We start from the raw sequence: 17,241 nt of genomic DNA, 5'->3' as shown, positions 1-17,241 counted from the left end.
AAGAACCTGCTGAGGAATGTACCACCAGCTAGGGCTGCTGCCCGGCCCCTGTGTGCTCATCCCTGGCCAGCTGCTCCAGGGGAGGATTCCCAGCCGTACCAGGGGAGTGGTGGCTGCAGAGACCAAGGTCAGAAGCTGTTCCCGTTGGACTATTTTTGTACATTTTTATTGATGATTAAACCTTCTCTTCTAGTGTGTACTAGTACTCATTTCTACTTTTAAAGGCTCTGTACAGCTCCGATAGGTTATTACTGTCTTCCACATGTTGGATTTAAGCAACATCATCGCTCACACCAACAAGGGGAAGACAGGCTGGAATTCAGCTTCCTTCGCTGCATTTTGTTTAACTCCGTATCAGACAGCGGTTACTAGTGCATAAATCCCTGACAGGCCTGATTTGTACAGCATGCTTTCCTGCTGGGACGGGTCTGTGATTCAAACCAAGAATGATACTGGACTGAAATTACTAATTTGCAATAGAAAATTCTGCTGATGGATGATCCCTGTGGATTGGCAGAGTAACTGATAACTTTGGGCTTCTCAGGAGGCTCCATATAGAGCATGTGCCAATATCAGTGTTTCCCCTGGACTGCAGAGCTCTGGGGGAAGAATACCTGAGTTTGGTCAACCAGGACTTGAGTAACTCTTTGTTACTGTGTGGCATTTCCTGTCCATATCTGGGAAATTGCCACCTGAGGCAATGGTGGTGGCAGCTTTTCCAGGTTCCCCCACAGCAGCACAAGTGGCTCTCCTGTGCTGGGGAGGGTGGGCAGCACTTGATCCAGGTCTGCCACCATTTCATAAATGTGTGTTTTGTGTACTGTGTAAATTCCCTTTCCTAGGTAGAGATTTAAAATGGAAACACACAGCTTGTGTAGCCCACAGCACCACGTGGGTGCAGAACAGCCCCACAGGGGGTAATGGGGTGACACAGCTGACAAGAGCACTGGGCTGCAGGGAACAACAGCTGAGCGCTGAAGCTGTCAGCTGTAGCAGTTTGCAAATGTGTTAGAACTTCTGCACAATATTTTGTTACTGCCTTGCATTTGTGTAACCACCCTAAGGACAAAGTGTTTCTAAGTGAATATCACTTTTAAAAGGTTTGCCTTTATTTTTCCATTAAAAATAAATAAAAAAAAAGCACAACTATGAACTTAAATTACTCTAATGGGGTTTTCTTGTATGTCTTTAGCAAAATGCAGTTGAGAAATGCATCTTAAAACATGACTGCTTTCAAATAATCCTGGCAAGGCCTAGTTTAGTTTTTAAGGGAAATGAGTTTGGACTTCTGTGTAGGTTGTTCTCTTCAAGTTCAGGACTTCTGTTTGGCCGGTTGGGGTTTGTTTCTTTATGGCAAACTACGTACTCATTGTCACTCGCTTTCACAAAGAGGGATGGCACCTGCGGCTGTGCTGGGCCTCCAGGTCTGTGTCCCAGTGCCTGGTCTTCCAGTGCAGGCTTTGAACAGGGATCCAGAATTCATCCCTTCTGCTTCCTGTGAGTCTGGCTGTGCTGTAGCCAAGGGTGAACGGATGGTGTGAATGACCTGGAGAATTATTTCCAGCGTTCATCACCAGTAGTGGAGCTCAGGAAGTGAACTTTTGGATCCCAGTGGGTGGGAGCACTGCTGGGGGTGTCTTCCCTTCCTCTCCCACCTCCAACAGCCCCAAAGAATCGCACTGCAGTGCCAGCGCAGTCACTTCTGCCCTGCTGCTGGCTCCCAGCAGTCACCTGGCAGATGCCACAATTCGTTAAAAAACCCATGAAAGTGGCCCAAAAAGCACCCCTCTGGATTGCTGTGTAGTAGTGTAAATAGTTTATTTGATTTTATGCCAGGAACAGACCAGGAAAGTAACATGAACTGCTTTTATAAAACACTTCTAATATTGCTAAGAAGCAGGTCTATTACTAGAAAAATATGAAAGAGAACATGCCAGCATTATACTCTAGCTGTATGATAATGTTTGCTTTCAATTAAAAAATGACCTTTGAGCTTAAGCCTGTGAGAGCAAGTGCTTTTAACCCTTTGTCTAACAATTGATTAAATTAATGGTCAAGTTTTCTTATGCAGATTAAAATACTCTTCTGTCACTGCGCGTGAAGAAGGAGGCGGGTTGGCATGTTCTCTTTAGCTTGTCAAGTACACGTTGCTGTAAATGCAAGAAGGTGGCAGTTTTCAAAGTAAACTTCCTGTAAATAGGTAAGCAGAGGTCAATGTGGTAACTTTGAGCCCCAAACTGTCCATTTAGTTAAATATAAAAACAAAAACTATAAGTTAAAATAACATTCAGATTGTATAGCACAGGCTGATGCATTTCTTTTTAAACAATATTTACAGTATTACCCAGAGGCTAAAGTGGGAATAAAAGAGAAGTGTAAAAACCATACAAAACTGCACCAATTTTGTAGCAAAATATCTGTACATTTAAAAACAGATTATCGTATAACTACACATTATCCAAGAAAAAAAATGGGACCTTCACCAGTGGTTCACATAAGCACAACATAAAAGAAATTCAGTGGTTAAATACTATACAATAAATTTTACAATTAACATATTGATGCGAGGAGACCAGGCAAGGTAAGCTGTAAGCAAAACGTATCTTGGGAAATTCAGTTCAGTCCCGTTCTTTACGAGTGAGAAGATCACGTGCCCTGCCAGCACGAGCTCAGCTTTTGTCTTGCTGCTCAGGGATTCTGGTGCAGACCGGCAGTGCGGGGCGCAGCATATGGCTACAGTCACTCTCACGTCCCTTTTATCTTTAAAAAGCAATGTAGAACCTACAACCTAACAGGATTTTTAGGCTGGGCTTCCGTTCGCTGACCAATGATCTGGAATTTGAACCAGATTGTCCAAGGAACTTTGCATTGGGTGCAATATCCGAGGGCAGGGCAGAGGGATGATTCTCTGCACAAGGAACTGAACCACGACAGTCCTCAGAATCCTAATACTGATTATTGAGATGTTAATACCTTAGTGCTAATTAATAAAGAGACTGTTATTCCAAAGATGATGCTACTGGAGAGCCTTTGCCACCCTCCTCACCCTGTGCATTCACCAACGCATTTGCCCCCAGCACCTCCAAGGCCTCAGCCCCGCACTGCACATCACAACCACTGCAGCTGCGAGGTGAAAATTCTTGTCCATTTGCTGCACACCTGATGCTCACTGATGTACATGGTAGCACAGCCTAGCTACAGTGGCACGGACTCTGGGTGGTGGGAAAAGGTACGGGTCTCTTCCTGGAACTAATTCCATATTACTTATAGAAAGCCCTTAAATGTCTTCCCTTTCTTGTTGTTTGGGGGTTTTTGTTAGAAAAAGGAACAAGACAGTAAGTGTGGCTGAAGCCAAGGTTAACCCCTCGGTGGACAGCACAGGAATGCATTCAAAAACAGAGCAAGTACAGGTATTCCCTGTTTACAACCAGTCGGGTTGCAGGTCAGGTCCACAGGAGACCAGTCACTAAACTTTTATATAACCAAACCAAACAACCAAACCAACACGGTATTTTACATTTTGGTTAAAAATACTGAATAATGTATTGGTGTAAAAAGATACCCAATCAAATCAAGTCCTATTGCTTTGATTAATTTGAGCAGGTACTTTAGGCACTTGTTAGCTACAGTTGAGTGGAGAGCCCATTACTGACGTTCCTATGCATTTTCTAGGTCTTTGAGCCCTTTAGAAAGGAAATTTTACCATTCCCCAGGCTGTAAATGAGTGGCAGAACATAGAGCTGACACGGACAAGGTATCATGCAAGCACCCCCTTTCCTTGACACCTGCAGGCCTCCAGCTCACATGGTTATTTCAGCACCGTTTGCAGAGCGCAAGTTCTGATCATCGAAGCGCCGCCTGACGCTTCTCCTCACCGCGTCGGCCCGTCGGTACGGCTGGTTTCTAAGATCTGCAGAAAGGAAAGCGGCATTCGTGAGCACGCACGGCTCACCCCATCTCACACACACACACACACACACACGCACGCAGTCTAGACAAGGAAAAGTCCTGCTGGAAGCCAATCAAAGCAGCTTGTGTAGGAACAGGAGAAAGGACTTCACCCCAACCAGAGCAGAAGTGAGCAAATACTGACGTGCCCTTTTGCTACGCCCCCAAGCAGCAGGTAATACTGGTGAAATGCGCCAGAATGCTGGCAAACTAACTGGAGTTATGCTGACACGTTGGTCTGACTATCTCCCCGACCAGGGGCCATTACTGTTTGTTAATGTCAGTCAGAAAGGCAACATCAACTGAAATCAGTTTGCTTGATATACGTCTTGGTCTTTCACACAGCTTCTCAAACACCAGGTGCGGTGAAGGGGATTTCTAAGGCAGGATGACGTGTGACACACTGGAGACGTGTGACCCCTTGTACAATGGTGCAAGTGTTTAGTGTTACAGAGTAGATCTACAATCCCTATGTACCCATTTACCTAAAAGAGGGTGCCCTGAGATAAAGCAGCTGCAAGTGGCTTGCAGAGCTCCAGCTGCCATCCTGCCCCACTGGCACCATCCTGCCAGGCTGCAGCGGAACAGCCAACCCCTTCCCTCCTCCTGGACCCAGCCTGCTGCTGCTGCTGCTGCTGTTGGGAGGTGGGAGCTCAGACGGAAGAATAGGTGACATGAAATGCAATGGACTGAAGAGTGGAGGAAGATGGAGATGGACATATTGATGAAAGCCTGTTACATGTGCTGTTACATGTCCGGCTAGCCTATAATAAGCACATCTGGGACACCTTAAGACTAATTCAAGCTGAAAAAAAAATTTGTGTTGGACTTGGAAAAGCCTTTAAATGTTTTGGGGTTTTTTTTGCATTGGACTGGGCAAATCCTCCCTCCAATTTCCTGGATGACTTATGCCTTGCCTAAAACACAGCTCCCAAACTTGTCAGCTCTTGGTGTACCTAGCAGACGGTGCCTTTGTTGGAGGCTGCCCTCTCCAGTCTCCATGCTCCAAGCTGCTGGCTGTCCACCTCTCCTGCCCTGTGCAGTGGCTGTAGCAGGGCCAAGACAGGGACAGCAGAGTATTCAGGGCTAACGTGGGTCTGAAGCAATCTGGGGACAAGACTGCCTACCTCAGGCTACACTAGGAAGGGCCAAAATGGAAAGAGTGTGAAGACAGTTCCCAGCCAATGGCCTGTGGATCCCCTGCACCACAGAGGGTGAAAATAATTGCCTCGGTCTCCACTGGCCTTTAGGCTCTCACCAGTATTACGCTTAGCCACATCTACCAACAGACTGTCTGGCAGACAGAGAGAGGAGGAAGCTAAGTAAAAAGTGATGCTTGCCAGCTCTGTGTATCCTCCACCACCGGTGTGCTAGAAGAAATCCTTACCCTCGAGTGAACATTTGGAAATTTAGTGATATTATTCTTCTTTAGGGCTAAACAGAAAAAAAAACAAAAAACAAAAAAACAAAACAAAACACAAAATGATGGTTAAGTAAAAAATGGGATGGAAAATGAAGAGCAAGTCAACTCAGCATTCAAAACTCCTAGGCACATTAGCCAACAGAGCAAGAGGGGGGAGGCCAAGGCTATGAGAGGAGGTTAGACACAGAGAGGAAAGGACAGGAGGGCCACCCTCGCCTCTCGCTAACCAAATTCCAAGCTGCTTTGAAGATTGGCTCCAGGAAGAGAATACTGCAATTAACTCGAAAGAGCAAATAACTGTTGAGCTGATAATAGTTTGCAATTTTATTAGAAGCATTCATAAAAATACGTATCATAGAAGTGAAACACTGTTGTCTTCTTAAGCCACAGAGTCCTTAATTCAAGACAACAGTGTTAACAGACATGCTGGGTTAAACACACCCTTCTTACACTTTACACCACACGATGTAAACTGCTCAGTTCCATGTCAAGTTTTTCACTGTCATTTCTGCAGTTCTGGCATGTACCAAGGGTGTTTTCCCAGCTCTGCTCCTTTTCTCTCCCCCCTGGATCACATACCAAGCCCAATGCCATCATTGCCCAAAGTCCAAGTGAATTGGAACTGTTAGCACTCAGTGCACGCTTCTGATTTTCTTTAGATCAAGTTGGCATGGAACTGAAAAGAGTTAATTATGGATGTGACCAAACGAGAGAAGATTTCATGCTGTTTATTTTATCCCATATCTCACATGCAGACAAACATGCAGGTGTTGGTTAAGAAGTCTAAAATGTGATACTCCTCACAGAGGATGGGGGTTATTGCAGACAACCCTTCCAAGCCAGAAAGCCAACCCCAAGAAAGTCCCACTTAGTTCATGCCACTTGTAATTTTGCTTTGGCATATAGCTGATGTATTGCATGCATTTTACATTGGTAGACTGGCAGACAGAGAAAGATCTGTAGGCCAGAAGAGATGACATAGAAAAGCCAAGGGAACTGTCACTTTTTGACTGCATTTGATCTCCTAAGTCTTGCGAACTGTAGGAAACCTGCACCACATCTACTGTGACTTCCACCACTTGCTGTTCTATGGTATTTGTCATGAGGGTGAGAGATGCCTTTGAAACGCAAGGATGGCCAAAAGCATCAAGCGCAAAGTTGATGGGATGGAATAAAAAGTTACTGAAACACAGACATGCAACAGAGGTGATATAAAAACAACTTCAGGTGACGCTGTACATTACTATACACTCAACATTCACATGATCCTGGCTGAGATCCGTACAAATGGAGAAGTGTCAAAAATCTACAGCAACCTTTCTTTTTTCTAAGAGCATCAGATGTGAAAGAGGAATAGTTTAGTAATGGAATTCCTCAGTGAGAACAGGTTCGCAGAAAAACCGAGAGCCCCGCTTGGCAGTTCGAGCGGTAAAGGGCACAGTCTTCAGCACTGCATGGGAATAACAGCCAAACAGACAAACAGAGCCGTGAGAAGCAGATCTATTGCATTAGTACAGTGTTAGTGCTCAGTTACGGACACCCAGGGACAGTTTCACATATTCCAACCAGCTGCCTAATAGCACTGTACTTCAGTGGGCTTTCAATGAGGCAGTTGCAGATCTTTGAATAAGCATTTCTTATATTACATCATTTTCAACTGGTTTGAGAGACTACTGCTAAACGTGCTCCAGAAAAGGGTGTGGTGCTAGACAGAGCTCTGCTGTGGATCAGCAGAGCTTTCTTGTGCATCCTATCCACAACACTTTTGATCATTTCCATACCATTGACAGGGATCTCACAGGCAGTATTCACCTGACCTCAGTCCTACCGGACTTTTTGTGCCTAACTTTTAGTATCACTTTATTATTAGTCTGGCACTCCCCTAGGCCGGACTGCCTTTAGAATGTGGATGGTTTTGTGCCACACAATCTGTTTCTCCCACAGAGCAGAACCGCTTTAGCAATTAAACAAGCTTCTAGGAGTCTGCAGGAGTTGTAGAAGCAGTAACAGATTAGATATTATAGCAACTCTGTCCCTTAAATTACGAATAGTATCTTAGGAAGCTATTAATCAAGGTTAGAAAGAGTTGTGAAAGCTTCAAGCATTTCAGCCCTGTCATCTAGTTGGGCAAGAATTCCCTGTGTTTCCTTAGTCAGTGGTAAAACAGCTCTCCTGTCCTCCTACAGGAAAAACTTTCAGGAGCAGTAGCGAAGGAAATCCTACCCAGTGAGCTTTTTTTGAGCTTCTGTGGCAACAAGTGACTGTTAAGCTACTGAAATACGAACATCACGTTCCTTCCACACCACAGGTGAAGAACACACAGTAAAATCATTGCAGTAAAGTACTGCAATCAGAGCAGCTGTACAAACTAAAAATTATCCGACTCCTGGGCAAAATGCAGTTCAGAAGGTGTCTCTTTTTATCAGCAAATACTTGCACCGAAGTCCTGACTGTGTTGGGTACAACAGTGGGTTCTGCACTTCTCCCTCCAGCCCGGGGTTGGGATCAGTGCAGACTTTGCCTACCAGTCTGAGAAGCAGTAAAACCAGAAGAGTTTAGGGTCATAAATCATTCAGGTTTGACTAAATGATTCACTGTAACTGTGCAATAATGTGGTGCAATTACTGTTAGTACATTTTAATGAAAATGTAGGCTCTTAATAATGTTAAATATCTGTCATTCATTCCATTTATGGGGAAAAAAGGTTTCTGGGAAAGATCTGCACGGCATGCATATCCCCACTGGAGCATCTGCTGAGATCAGGCACTGAGCTGGCTACTGTAAAGATCAGAGAATGAGTATGACCCACATGCTAAAAGAGAAGAACTAAGAAACCAAGCGTGTGTCTGAGGTGTGTGCACACAGCACTGGCATCAGACACCTGAAGGCAGGTTGTTGGGGTTTGTTTGTTATATACCATTAGCAAAGGTTTCTATGCTTGCTTCACATCATATAAACACTCTCCTAAGCTCAAGTAATGGTTTCTCAAGAAGTACATGAAGCACTTACAATAGCGACTAGGCAAATACACATTTTTATCCTTTGTGAAAGGGCCTCTGAGATTACAGAACAAAAGGCTGTTACCTGTTATAATATCTTCAATAGCACCATCCTTCCCTTCATATACATGTCTGTTATCCTTGACTTGCCGCCGCCTGAGCTCTGCAATCAGCTCTTGCTGCTGTCTCTTTGTTTTATGTGAAGGAGACTGAAAGAAAAGAAGAGAGGATTTGTAAGGCCTGACCTCCAGCTATCCTGTTTCTCTTTTCGTGAGTGTGAAACACCAGGTGATTGCACTGATAGCAACAGGAACTGCCAGTTTTCTGCCCAATTTTGCAAGACCGGGAGAACATGGCAGTTAGCTCACATTCCATGAGGAGGATGGACAGAGTCACAAGTTAGCCTGGCTGCCAAGCTTCTTACATTTGTAACCTACTTCCAAGCCTTCTCAGCACTTTGAACTGGAGCTTCAAGCTGTCACCCCTGAAAAGCATGAGGGGAATAAGGAGAACCATCTTTCCTTCTGAGGGAGAAAGCATCGCTGGAATTGAAGTTCCCAACAACAGCTGCTGGAAGCAGCACCAGCTGATAAAATGTCTGTTTTAGAGCCATGGGAACCTCCAGCAAATCTGAAATATTAACTCAAAAAAACAAAAAAAGTCAGGAAAATACCTGCAAAACAGTAACGTGGAGCTCAGTCCTGCCACCAAGCCCTGACAGGTTAGGACTGGGGAGGATTGTTCCTTCTCCCAGTAAGCGATGGGAAGCTCTGCACACTGAACACCCACCAGATTTTAACAAATACAAGGCCAGAGAAAAAATAAGTTTAGCGAATGGCAGTGTGGACGAGATGACTTTCTCAGTCATTTAATTTTATTTCTTTCAGTTTTTCTTAATTTTGCAGACTTCAAAAGTAGCAGAACCATACACCATAACACTTCCAGCTTATTTCAGTTCTCTCTATATAAGAAGAAAAAGTCCATAGACGCTATTTCTAGGGAGCTGTAAATTGGGCAACTAGATTTCTTACACAGAGCTGAGGTTTCTGAACTTTCTAGGAAAAAACATGAGATGGCTCCTGCCAGTTAAGATGTATCTGTTTCTTACCTTTTGGTCCTGTTGCTCCATCAATGCTTCCTGCTCCATAAGTTTTTCCATTAAGGCCTGTTCCTGCTTTTTTCTCAATTCATTCTCTTCTTCTGCTTGCTATTTATCACAAAAAAAAAAAAACCCAGAGATTATAGCTTTCAATTGCTACAGGGAACCTAAAAATTACAAATTAGTAGCACTATCACTTGCTACCATGGGGCTTTTCAAGGAAGAAAGATCAAGTACAGCAATTTAGCTGCATCCCAACACAGCCTGAAATCATTGGCTGGGAGAGACCTTCCTAGGTTGCACAAACCATCCTCCCCCAGTCTCAAAAGACACGTATTCAGTGTGAAAGGTGTAAACTGCAGCCACTCAGATATTCTGAGGATTCCTCCAGTATCTCAGACAGCCCTGTTGTCTTTCAGCCCTGAAAATAATCCCAAAACAACTACTTGTGCCGCCTCATGCTATTGTTGCCGTGCTGTCAGGGATAGTTTACACTGCGTCAAAGCTAGAGGGAGCCATAAGGTGGCTTGTTGGGAGTCTGGAGCCCTACAGCTACCAAATTGGGTTTGGAGGGACATCGAAGAGGAGGATGCTCCGTTTACCTTGTAGGCCTTCACGAACCGGACAAACACTGGGAAAAAGACAGAGGGAGGTGTCGTCTTGGGATTCTCCCCGAAATACTTCACAGCATCATCAAAAGCATCCTACAAAAAGCACAGATTTAATGTATAGCATGTATTTCCAGATAAACTCCCCATCCATTACTGCAGCATTCATTATGAAGTGTCTAGATTTCATCTGCATATGAAACCCCTCGGTCAGACTAGCACATCTACATCTAGCACTTGAACACAAACCATTCTACGATTCTAACATTGCTGCACCTTCTCATCCCTCCTGTATATATAAAGCACTTCCTTTGCAGTGACATGCTACTACTCACTGTCACTTGCACACTAAGAATAAGTAAATACCTGGGCTATTTTGGCGTCATCCTGCAGTTTCTTTAGCTTCCCTTCATTGTTCTGAATGAACTCCTTCAGCATCGTGTTGTGGTCATGCATGGTGTACTCACGCTTTGTCAGATCCAGGCCCCTCTGCAGCTCCTTCACATCCAAGAGGACGTTTTCAAGAGACACTGGGAAATGAAACAAAAATGCTGCATCATTCCTGCTGTGCAACTTCCTGAAGCTGGAACAATTCCCCACCAAGAAGAGCTCCCATAGTATGCTGTGAAGTCTCTTGAATGGCATGCATGCCACCACCACTCATCAAGGACAGGAGGGTCACAGTACCTGCAGCAGCCTTCTCCACGTAATGAAGTTCATTGTAAAAGAGGGATACGTGTTGGTACTTCTCCTTGACCACATTAGAAATATAGTGCAGCAGAGTCTGCTTTCGGTCTGTTGACTTCGTTTCTAGGAGCTGGGGAGAAAAGGCAAAGAGATTGCTGGGTGGAGGCACAGGAGGCTCCAAGCAAAGGGACTCAGCCAGAGCTTCTCCACCTGACAGGCCTGGCTACAAAAGCTCATTCAACTGTTTAGGAGGTAGTTTTCAAGCTGTGGTCTGCAAAACCTCTGAAGACATGTGCCTTCTCCTAAGCAGCCCCCCAAAACAACAATAAGCAAAGCAAACTTACACCCCCTATCAGGGAGTGCCTTGCCCGCTGCCATGGTCTGTCTTCACCATGTGCCCCCAGAAGCCACTCTTGCCATGTAAATGAAATGTGTTGCCACACCTGGTGCCCAAAAGGTACCTCTGGTTTACTTACCAGGTCTAAACTCTGTAGCTTAAATCCATACACAGCTCCTCGTTTACTGCTGTTCATGTAGTTTCCAAGAGCCAAGATTATCTGCAAAGATGAAACAGAACAGAGGATGAATTTTCAGGACAAATGCATGGTGCTTTAAAAACCTCTGGAAGGAGAGCTGGTATGTCAGCACCCATGTACTGTTTCGGTACATGTAAGGGGACACACCAGTGAGTGATGGAGTCATTGAACATATCTAACATCGCACCTACCTCCAGTATTTTCTTAAGCTTTTGGGATGACTTTATGGAGACAGATGCAGCTATTATTGCATGAAGTTGCTGCAGGTAAAGACAGGAAATGCTTTGGTTAATGCATGTCCAACCTAAGAGTAAAATTAAAATCTAAAAAACTCTGAAAAAAACCTCTTGTTTTTCATGCATCCTGTGGGCCCTAGCATGAATGTTATCCTGCCCTGACACATCAGGATTTCCAACAACTCATTTGCACCACAGATTTACCACACTCAGATGCAGTTGGGTAAAACCATATTTACATTTCAATCCTCACGACTGTGAAAGTTGCATCAAGCTGAGTGGTACACACTTCAAAGAGCCCACGGGCCAGCACTAATGATAACTTTCCCTAACAGTCCAGGCTATAAGCTGCTGTACAAACAGCCCCTGGGATGCTAAAGTCACTGCTCTATGAAAATACAGCTAGAAAACCACTTTTTCATTCCTGTGTTTCTCATTCTGTCCCTGTCAGAACTCGCAACTGCCCCACAACACTTGGAACAATCTCCATGTCTTAGAAAAATTAAAATCTCTATAATCCTCTCTGACCACCCCACACCCTGTAACGCTCCCCACAAGCTGACCCGTGCTGCACAGCACAGCTTTTAGGCAGTGGCTGAACCCCATGTATCGCCCCAGTGTCCCCAAGGGTTGCCCCTCACTCACTGGAGTCAGCATCTGGATGCTTTCTGCAAAGTTGCCTATAAACGCCATGATGGTCATCTTCTGCATCAGCCTCTCAATCTTGCTGAACTGCATCATGAACCGGTCTTCATCAGACAGGTTCTCGATGGGTTTCCTTTCCCGCTCATAGAGCCGCAACACTTTCACTTCGTTCTCGGTGGGCAGGAACCGCATGAGGCATTCAACAAAATCCACCGGCAACGTTTTCAGGTCAAACCTGCGTGATAACAAACCAGAAAAAGTGGTGTTAGGACAAAGCTCTACATAAAATGATAGAAAAGTAAAAGAAGAGAGAACACTGCTAAAGGCAGCTCTGCTTCCTACACTGCTCAGCTACACATTAGCCTAAGTCAGTAAAGCAATAAGAAACTATGAAGATGCTGTGAAGTGACTCTTGCTCTTGTTGCCCTGGCTGGGTCTGGGGACATGGTCCTGCATGTGAAGCTCTCTGCACATGAAGATGTGAACAAGGTCACTGTGCTGATGTGAATGGTGCTACCGGGCACCCTGTTTCTGTTTCCAAAGAATTTTCATCAGAGAAGGTAGGCAAGGAGGAGTAAACAGCAGTTTTACATAATTGAGCCAGAGCCCTGTAAACCCCAACTGCTGAACCTGCATCAATCTGCAGCAGGTTTGGGTCACCCTCCTCACCAGAGCAAATGTAAAAATTGTGCATCCAAACTTTGAAGATATTCCTTACTGGAGAAATGGCAGATGGCTGTCATGGCCACAAGTACTAAATGTTTTTGGATGGATTCAGGATCAGCCCCATGGAGCAGGTATACCTGTGCTCCATCCCTGAGACCTGCTGGAGTCAGCTGGCAACAGTCCATATCAGCATGGGATGAGACACACCTGTATTATACTGGTGTTTGGCAGTGCCTGGGGCCATTACATAAACCTAATTCTATGCAAAACCTTCTTCTGCACTTGGACTAAACTCGTGTTTCATGGAGCAAAACTAAAATAATTGCCTCTTCCTGATACTCTGGGTTTTGAGTGCTCACGGTAATAGAAAGTACTGTGCAAACAGAATGAGAGATGCAGTATGTAGTGGCATACTCTGTATATATATGAATTTGCTTCTTTAATAAGAGAAGTGTTAATTTGATAAGCCTCAATAGTGATACAGTGACATAAAGCTGAAAGTTTTTACTTTTAGTTTCAAGGGAATCTGATTTCTGGCAATTCAGAATGGTTCCATCCTTACTCCTGGATTTTCTCCAGATGCAAAAGCATTTACATCAACTGCCAGGTCAAAACCATTCCACTTACCAAAATCACAGTAAATCTTGAATATGATTTCTTTGCTGACAAGTGTTTTACTTACACGTGAATAGCTTTGCATATTTCATCTGCTGTCTTTCCAGCTTTTCTTAAAGTAATAGCGAGATTTTTCGCCCTGTTGGCATCCAGTAATGTGACTTTGTTTGACCCTTTCTGAGTTATCTTTTGCTTGCTTGAAGTGAGATCAATGGCTGGACCTTGGGCTTTTGTTTTAAATATTTCTTCAAATTCATCCACATTTAAATCCTAAAAAGGAAAGAAAACGATTTATCCCTCCTGCAGTGAACACTAAAACCCATGCTGCCTAATATTGTGCCAAAACTACAATAAAAACCTTGCGGTGGCTGAGACTTATAGCAGAGTACTTCAGTCAGCGGCTGCAGATGTAACCACCATGTGTTCCTGAAATGTGCCCTCTTCCCCCAACAGCCCTATACACGTTCAAAAGTTCAGGAAAACACTCATGTTAGCACTTGTGCTTTATCCAGCCACGTGGATCTTCAGGGCACAAGGAGCATGCAAGACCTGCATGCTCAGCTCTGTGCTGCGCTGCTTTAGGCTTCGTTCCCTGGCATGCAGCCACCACCCAAGCCTAACTCCTACAGACTGATCAGCAATTTTAGGCTGGGAAAAAAATAAATCATTCTCATCTTGGATCATCTTTTTTAAACAAATGCACACAACAGGTATGCACCCTTTACTATCAATACTACTAGTTACCACCCCTAATTCTCAACCAAGGCACTCACACTGACCCATGGGGTACCAGGGGCCACTGGATGAACCATCTGGCAACACAATTGCTGGGATCACCGATATTCACTTGTGTTATGGACAGAAGTAGGAGCAGAAGGCAGCAAGTAGCATTCATACCTCCAGGATCCTTTCGTCATCTATTTCATTGAAGACCGTCCCATTAATCTGGTTGGGTTTGAGGGCAACCCAGTTGAACACTGGCATGCGGAATTTGGTCTTGATTGGCTTCTTGATTTTCACAGCTAAAGATACCAGAGGAGAGGAAATGACGAATTCTCCCAGCAAAAACACCCCACATGCCTAGACTGCAGCTTTTGAGTCGGGATTTCAGCACTGCAGGAAGAACTGGCCAGAGCTAAATTATCACACTCAAAACCTGGAAAGATCTTGCTGCCTGGACAGGCAAACAGTGCCGAAAGGCTTTCATCTAGCCCTTCGTCTCTTTCAGGCCCAGCCTCTGCAGAACAGGACTAAATGCCAGACACTGTGACAACTTCACTAAACAAAATGTGTTATTAATTTATTACTGCATGATGATGGATTAATTTAAAAGCCTGGGCTATATTTAAACACTACAGAAAATGAAGAGAGTGGTCCACTTTAACCCTGTCCTGCTTGCTGCAGAGCCCACTCCCATGTGAACTGATGCACAGGCATGCGCAGCTGATCTGTGACCTCTGTCACAAAACTCAAAGCAGAATAGGTGCCAAGAAGGAAAAAAAAGCCCCTTTCCTCAGGTTTTGGCACAGGGAGCAGCCCCTCCCACTGCCTGCTGCAATGGGGCATTACTGCTTTTCACCAGGTTTGTCTTTTCAAGCAAAAAGAGTTAGGCTGCAGCGCACATGAGCTTTACCATGCTTGAAATAACTGGTTTAATAGTCTTCCTGTGCTGTGCAGAACCAGTAAACTATTTAGTAACTTACACAGATAAGCTATGAAAATGAAGACTGACTACTCATCAATCTGTGCAAGAGTATAGAAAAGTGACGTTTGAGCAAGGAAAACAACACGTTTCTATTTCTATTGCAAACAGGTCTGGAAGGCACATGAATAATTTCTGTAACTGAGTTCTCATTTCTTTGTATCTTGATGTAAACATGAAGTTCCTAGTTGCTACAAAACCAGGTTGCTCATTAAAGTCATCAATCAATGTTTTGCTTCTGAAGTACTGAGAAAAACTGTTTCTTTCCAAGCTGCAAACATGAAACAGAAACCCCAGTTCTTCCTCTCCAGTGCTGGAAAAAAACAGCTATTTGGTTGGTGGCAGAGGGGAGGCAGGGGGTACCCCCGCCGGGGATGCCCAGCCCCACAGCACACCTAAGCAGGCTCAGCGCTACCCCCAGGTGAGGATGGATCATGTCTGGTTTTGTGTAGTCCAGTGTTTGCTCCTCACTTATGCCTACCCTGCACTTGTAGCATGAGTGACCCTGCCAAGTATTCCATGCTCTGTAGGGTTGCCAGATTTTTGTCCCTCCATTTCAGAAGATTCCAGGATCCCAGGTTGCAAAGCACTTGAGCAAGTAATTATTTTACTTTTCCATAATGATTCTGTGTGCATGTTTTCACCAGGACAGAGACGACCTAATTCAGGACACAGTCCTGTTGTGCACTGGAGTCAGGTGAATGCTGAAAACATTTCTCTTGCTTTGTCGTTCCACTTTAAAAACAAGAATCAAGCTGTGTGTCCATGTCCCTTTCATGCTCATGCTCATTTTGCAGGGACATCACAAAGAATAAATTACTGGCAAAAGTATTTGCTTGAAACAAAGAACTGTAAGTGAACAACAGGGAACATACAGAATATTCAGCTGTGTATTTTGGGAATTATGTTTATTCAACTGGAAGACATGAACACATGTGATTGACTTCTGCTCATCTAAACTAAACAGAATTTTACTCTTTAATTAATGTGGCTACTTCAGAATAATCCCTAAAATGAAAAAAAACCTTGCTTTTTCCATCTGAAACAACCATTGAAAAAACCCAAACAAACAACATTTCCACTTGCACGTGTATTAGAATAGATTATTAACTGCTTCTGGGTTATTTCAGGACAGAAAAGGAAGCTAACTGCCTCACAGGCCAGTTCCTGACATAGCTAATCAAAATCTCTTAAAATTTCCCTTCCTTGTCCACTATAGAGCCCTGGCAAGGTGACGTTCCCAGGAGTCATGCCGCTGCCAGCAGTGCAGTGGGGATACGGTCACGCTGGGAACCAGGCCCCGCAGAGGGTACTCGCCACTGGCAAGAGCTGCTGCAGCTTCACACTTGGCCTCTCTGGGAAAAGCCCATCCCTGGTGTGACCAGTGCAGAGAGCATAGCTTGAGTATGGCTCAAAAGAAGCCATGTGTCTTAATTACTTGCTGAAGTGCTTTGACGAATCAGGGTCTCCTCGGTGCCAAATCCTGATGGTTGGCAGCATATCCAAAGCTAACACATGCTCTGGCTCTGGCTTTGGCCAGCAAACCCCTGCACCAGCCTCCCCCCACCCCTCCACTGCCTCCCCATTGCAGGACGCAAGCCCACGGGCACACACACAGGCGCAACACAGAGGGAAAAGCGGAGAGGTAAGTAAATACTTAGCAGAAAGCAACCTACAGAAGAGCTTGATTGGCCCGTCTTACCAGGAAGCAGAAAGAACAGAGAAAAAAATGTTAGCAATGGTCAAAAAAGCAAATTTGTTCTTTCACTGACTCCCCTCTGACCCAGACAAAGTTCCTGCCCTGTTTTCTGTCAACGCTCCTTTCTGTGCAGCCATTGGATCAAGACAATGCACTTTCCATCTCCTTCTTTCTCCTAACCCACTGAAGAACAAAATATCCACTCCACCTGGCTTTGGGCATCTCACTTAAGCACCTAAGCGAGAAGCTCTTGCTTCAGGGCTTGCCACTCGCCACTGGTGCAGCTCACAAGAGCCATGTGAAGAAGCAAAGCTTGCCCCAGCGCTCCTATCCCCAACTGATGCCACAAGGATGTGGGGCTAAAGCTTGACATCTGCG

At 44.7% G+C, this 17,241-nt stretch overlaps 1 protein-coding gene across 10 annotated transcripts in view; it reads right to left on the bottom strand.

Annotated features, from left to right (window-relative positions):
• Positions 1–3,309: 3,309 nt before the first annotated feature.
• FMNL2 (formin like 2) overlaps positions 3,310–17,241 on the bottom strand; it is a 146,526-nt gene continuing 132,594 nt past the window's right edge. For 2 of the 10 annotated variants that reach the window (XM_061363768.1, XM_061363776.1), the window contains 12 exons: positions 16,841–16,861; positions 14,360–14,484; positions 13,530–13,732; positions 12,182–12,416; positions 11,492–11,560; positions 11,241–11,321; positions 10,765–10,894; positions 10,444–10,607; positions 10,072–10,173; positions 9,479–9,577; positions 8,456–8,579; positions 3,310–3,910 (listed from right to left, as the gene is read on the bottom strand). In XM_061363768.1, coding sequence (XP_061219752.1) covers positions 3,801–3,910; positions 8,456–8,579; positions 9,479–9,577; positions 10,072–10,173; positions 10,444–10,607; positions 10,765–10,894; positions 11,241–11,321; positions 11,492–11,560; positions 12,182–12,416; positions 13,530–13,732; positions 14,360–14,484; positions 16,841–16,861 — 1,463 coding nt within the window. In that variant the 3' untranslated portion in view covers positions 3,310–3,800. The other 8 variants (XM_061363769.1, XM_061363772.1, XM_061363770.1 and 5 more) reach the window with 8 other exon arrangements.

Source organism: Neopsephotus bourkii, unplaced genomic scaffold, assembly GCF_033783945.1.
Source record: "Neopsephotus bourkii isolate Nb327-2 ecotype Australia unplaced genomic scaffold, CSIRO-AGI_Nbou_v1 NB_1181, whole genome shotgun sequence".
NCBI classification, from domain to species: Eukaryota; Metazoa; Chordata; class Aves; order Psittaciformes; family Psittacidae; genus Neopsephotus; species Neopsephotus bourkii.
Note: the sequence above shows the minus strand (reverse complement) of the source record. Positions and strands in the feature narration are given on the sequence as shown.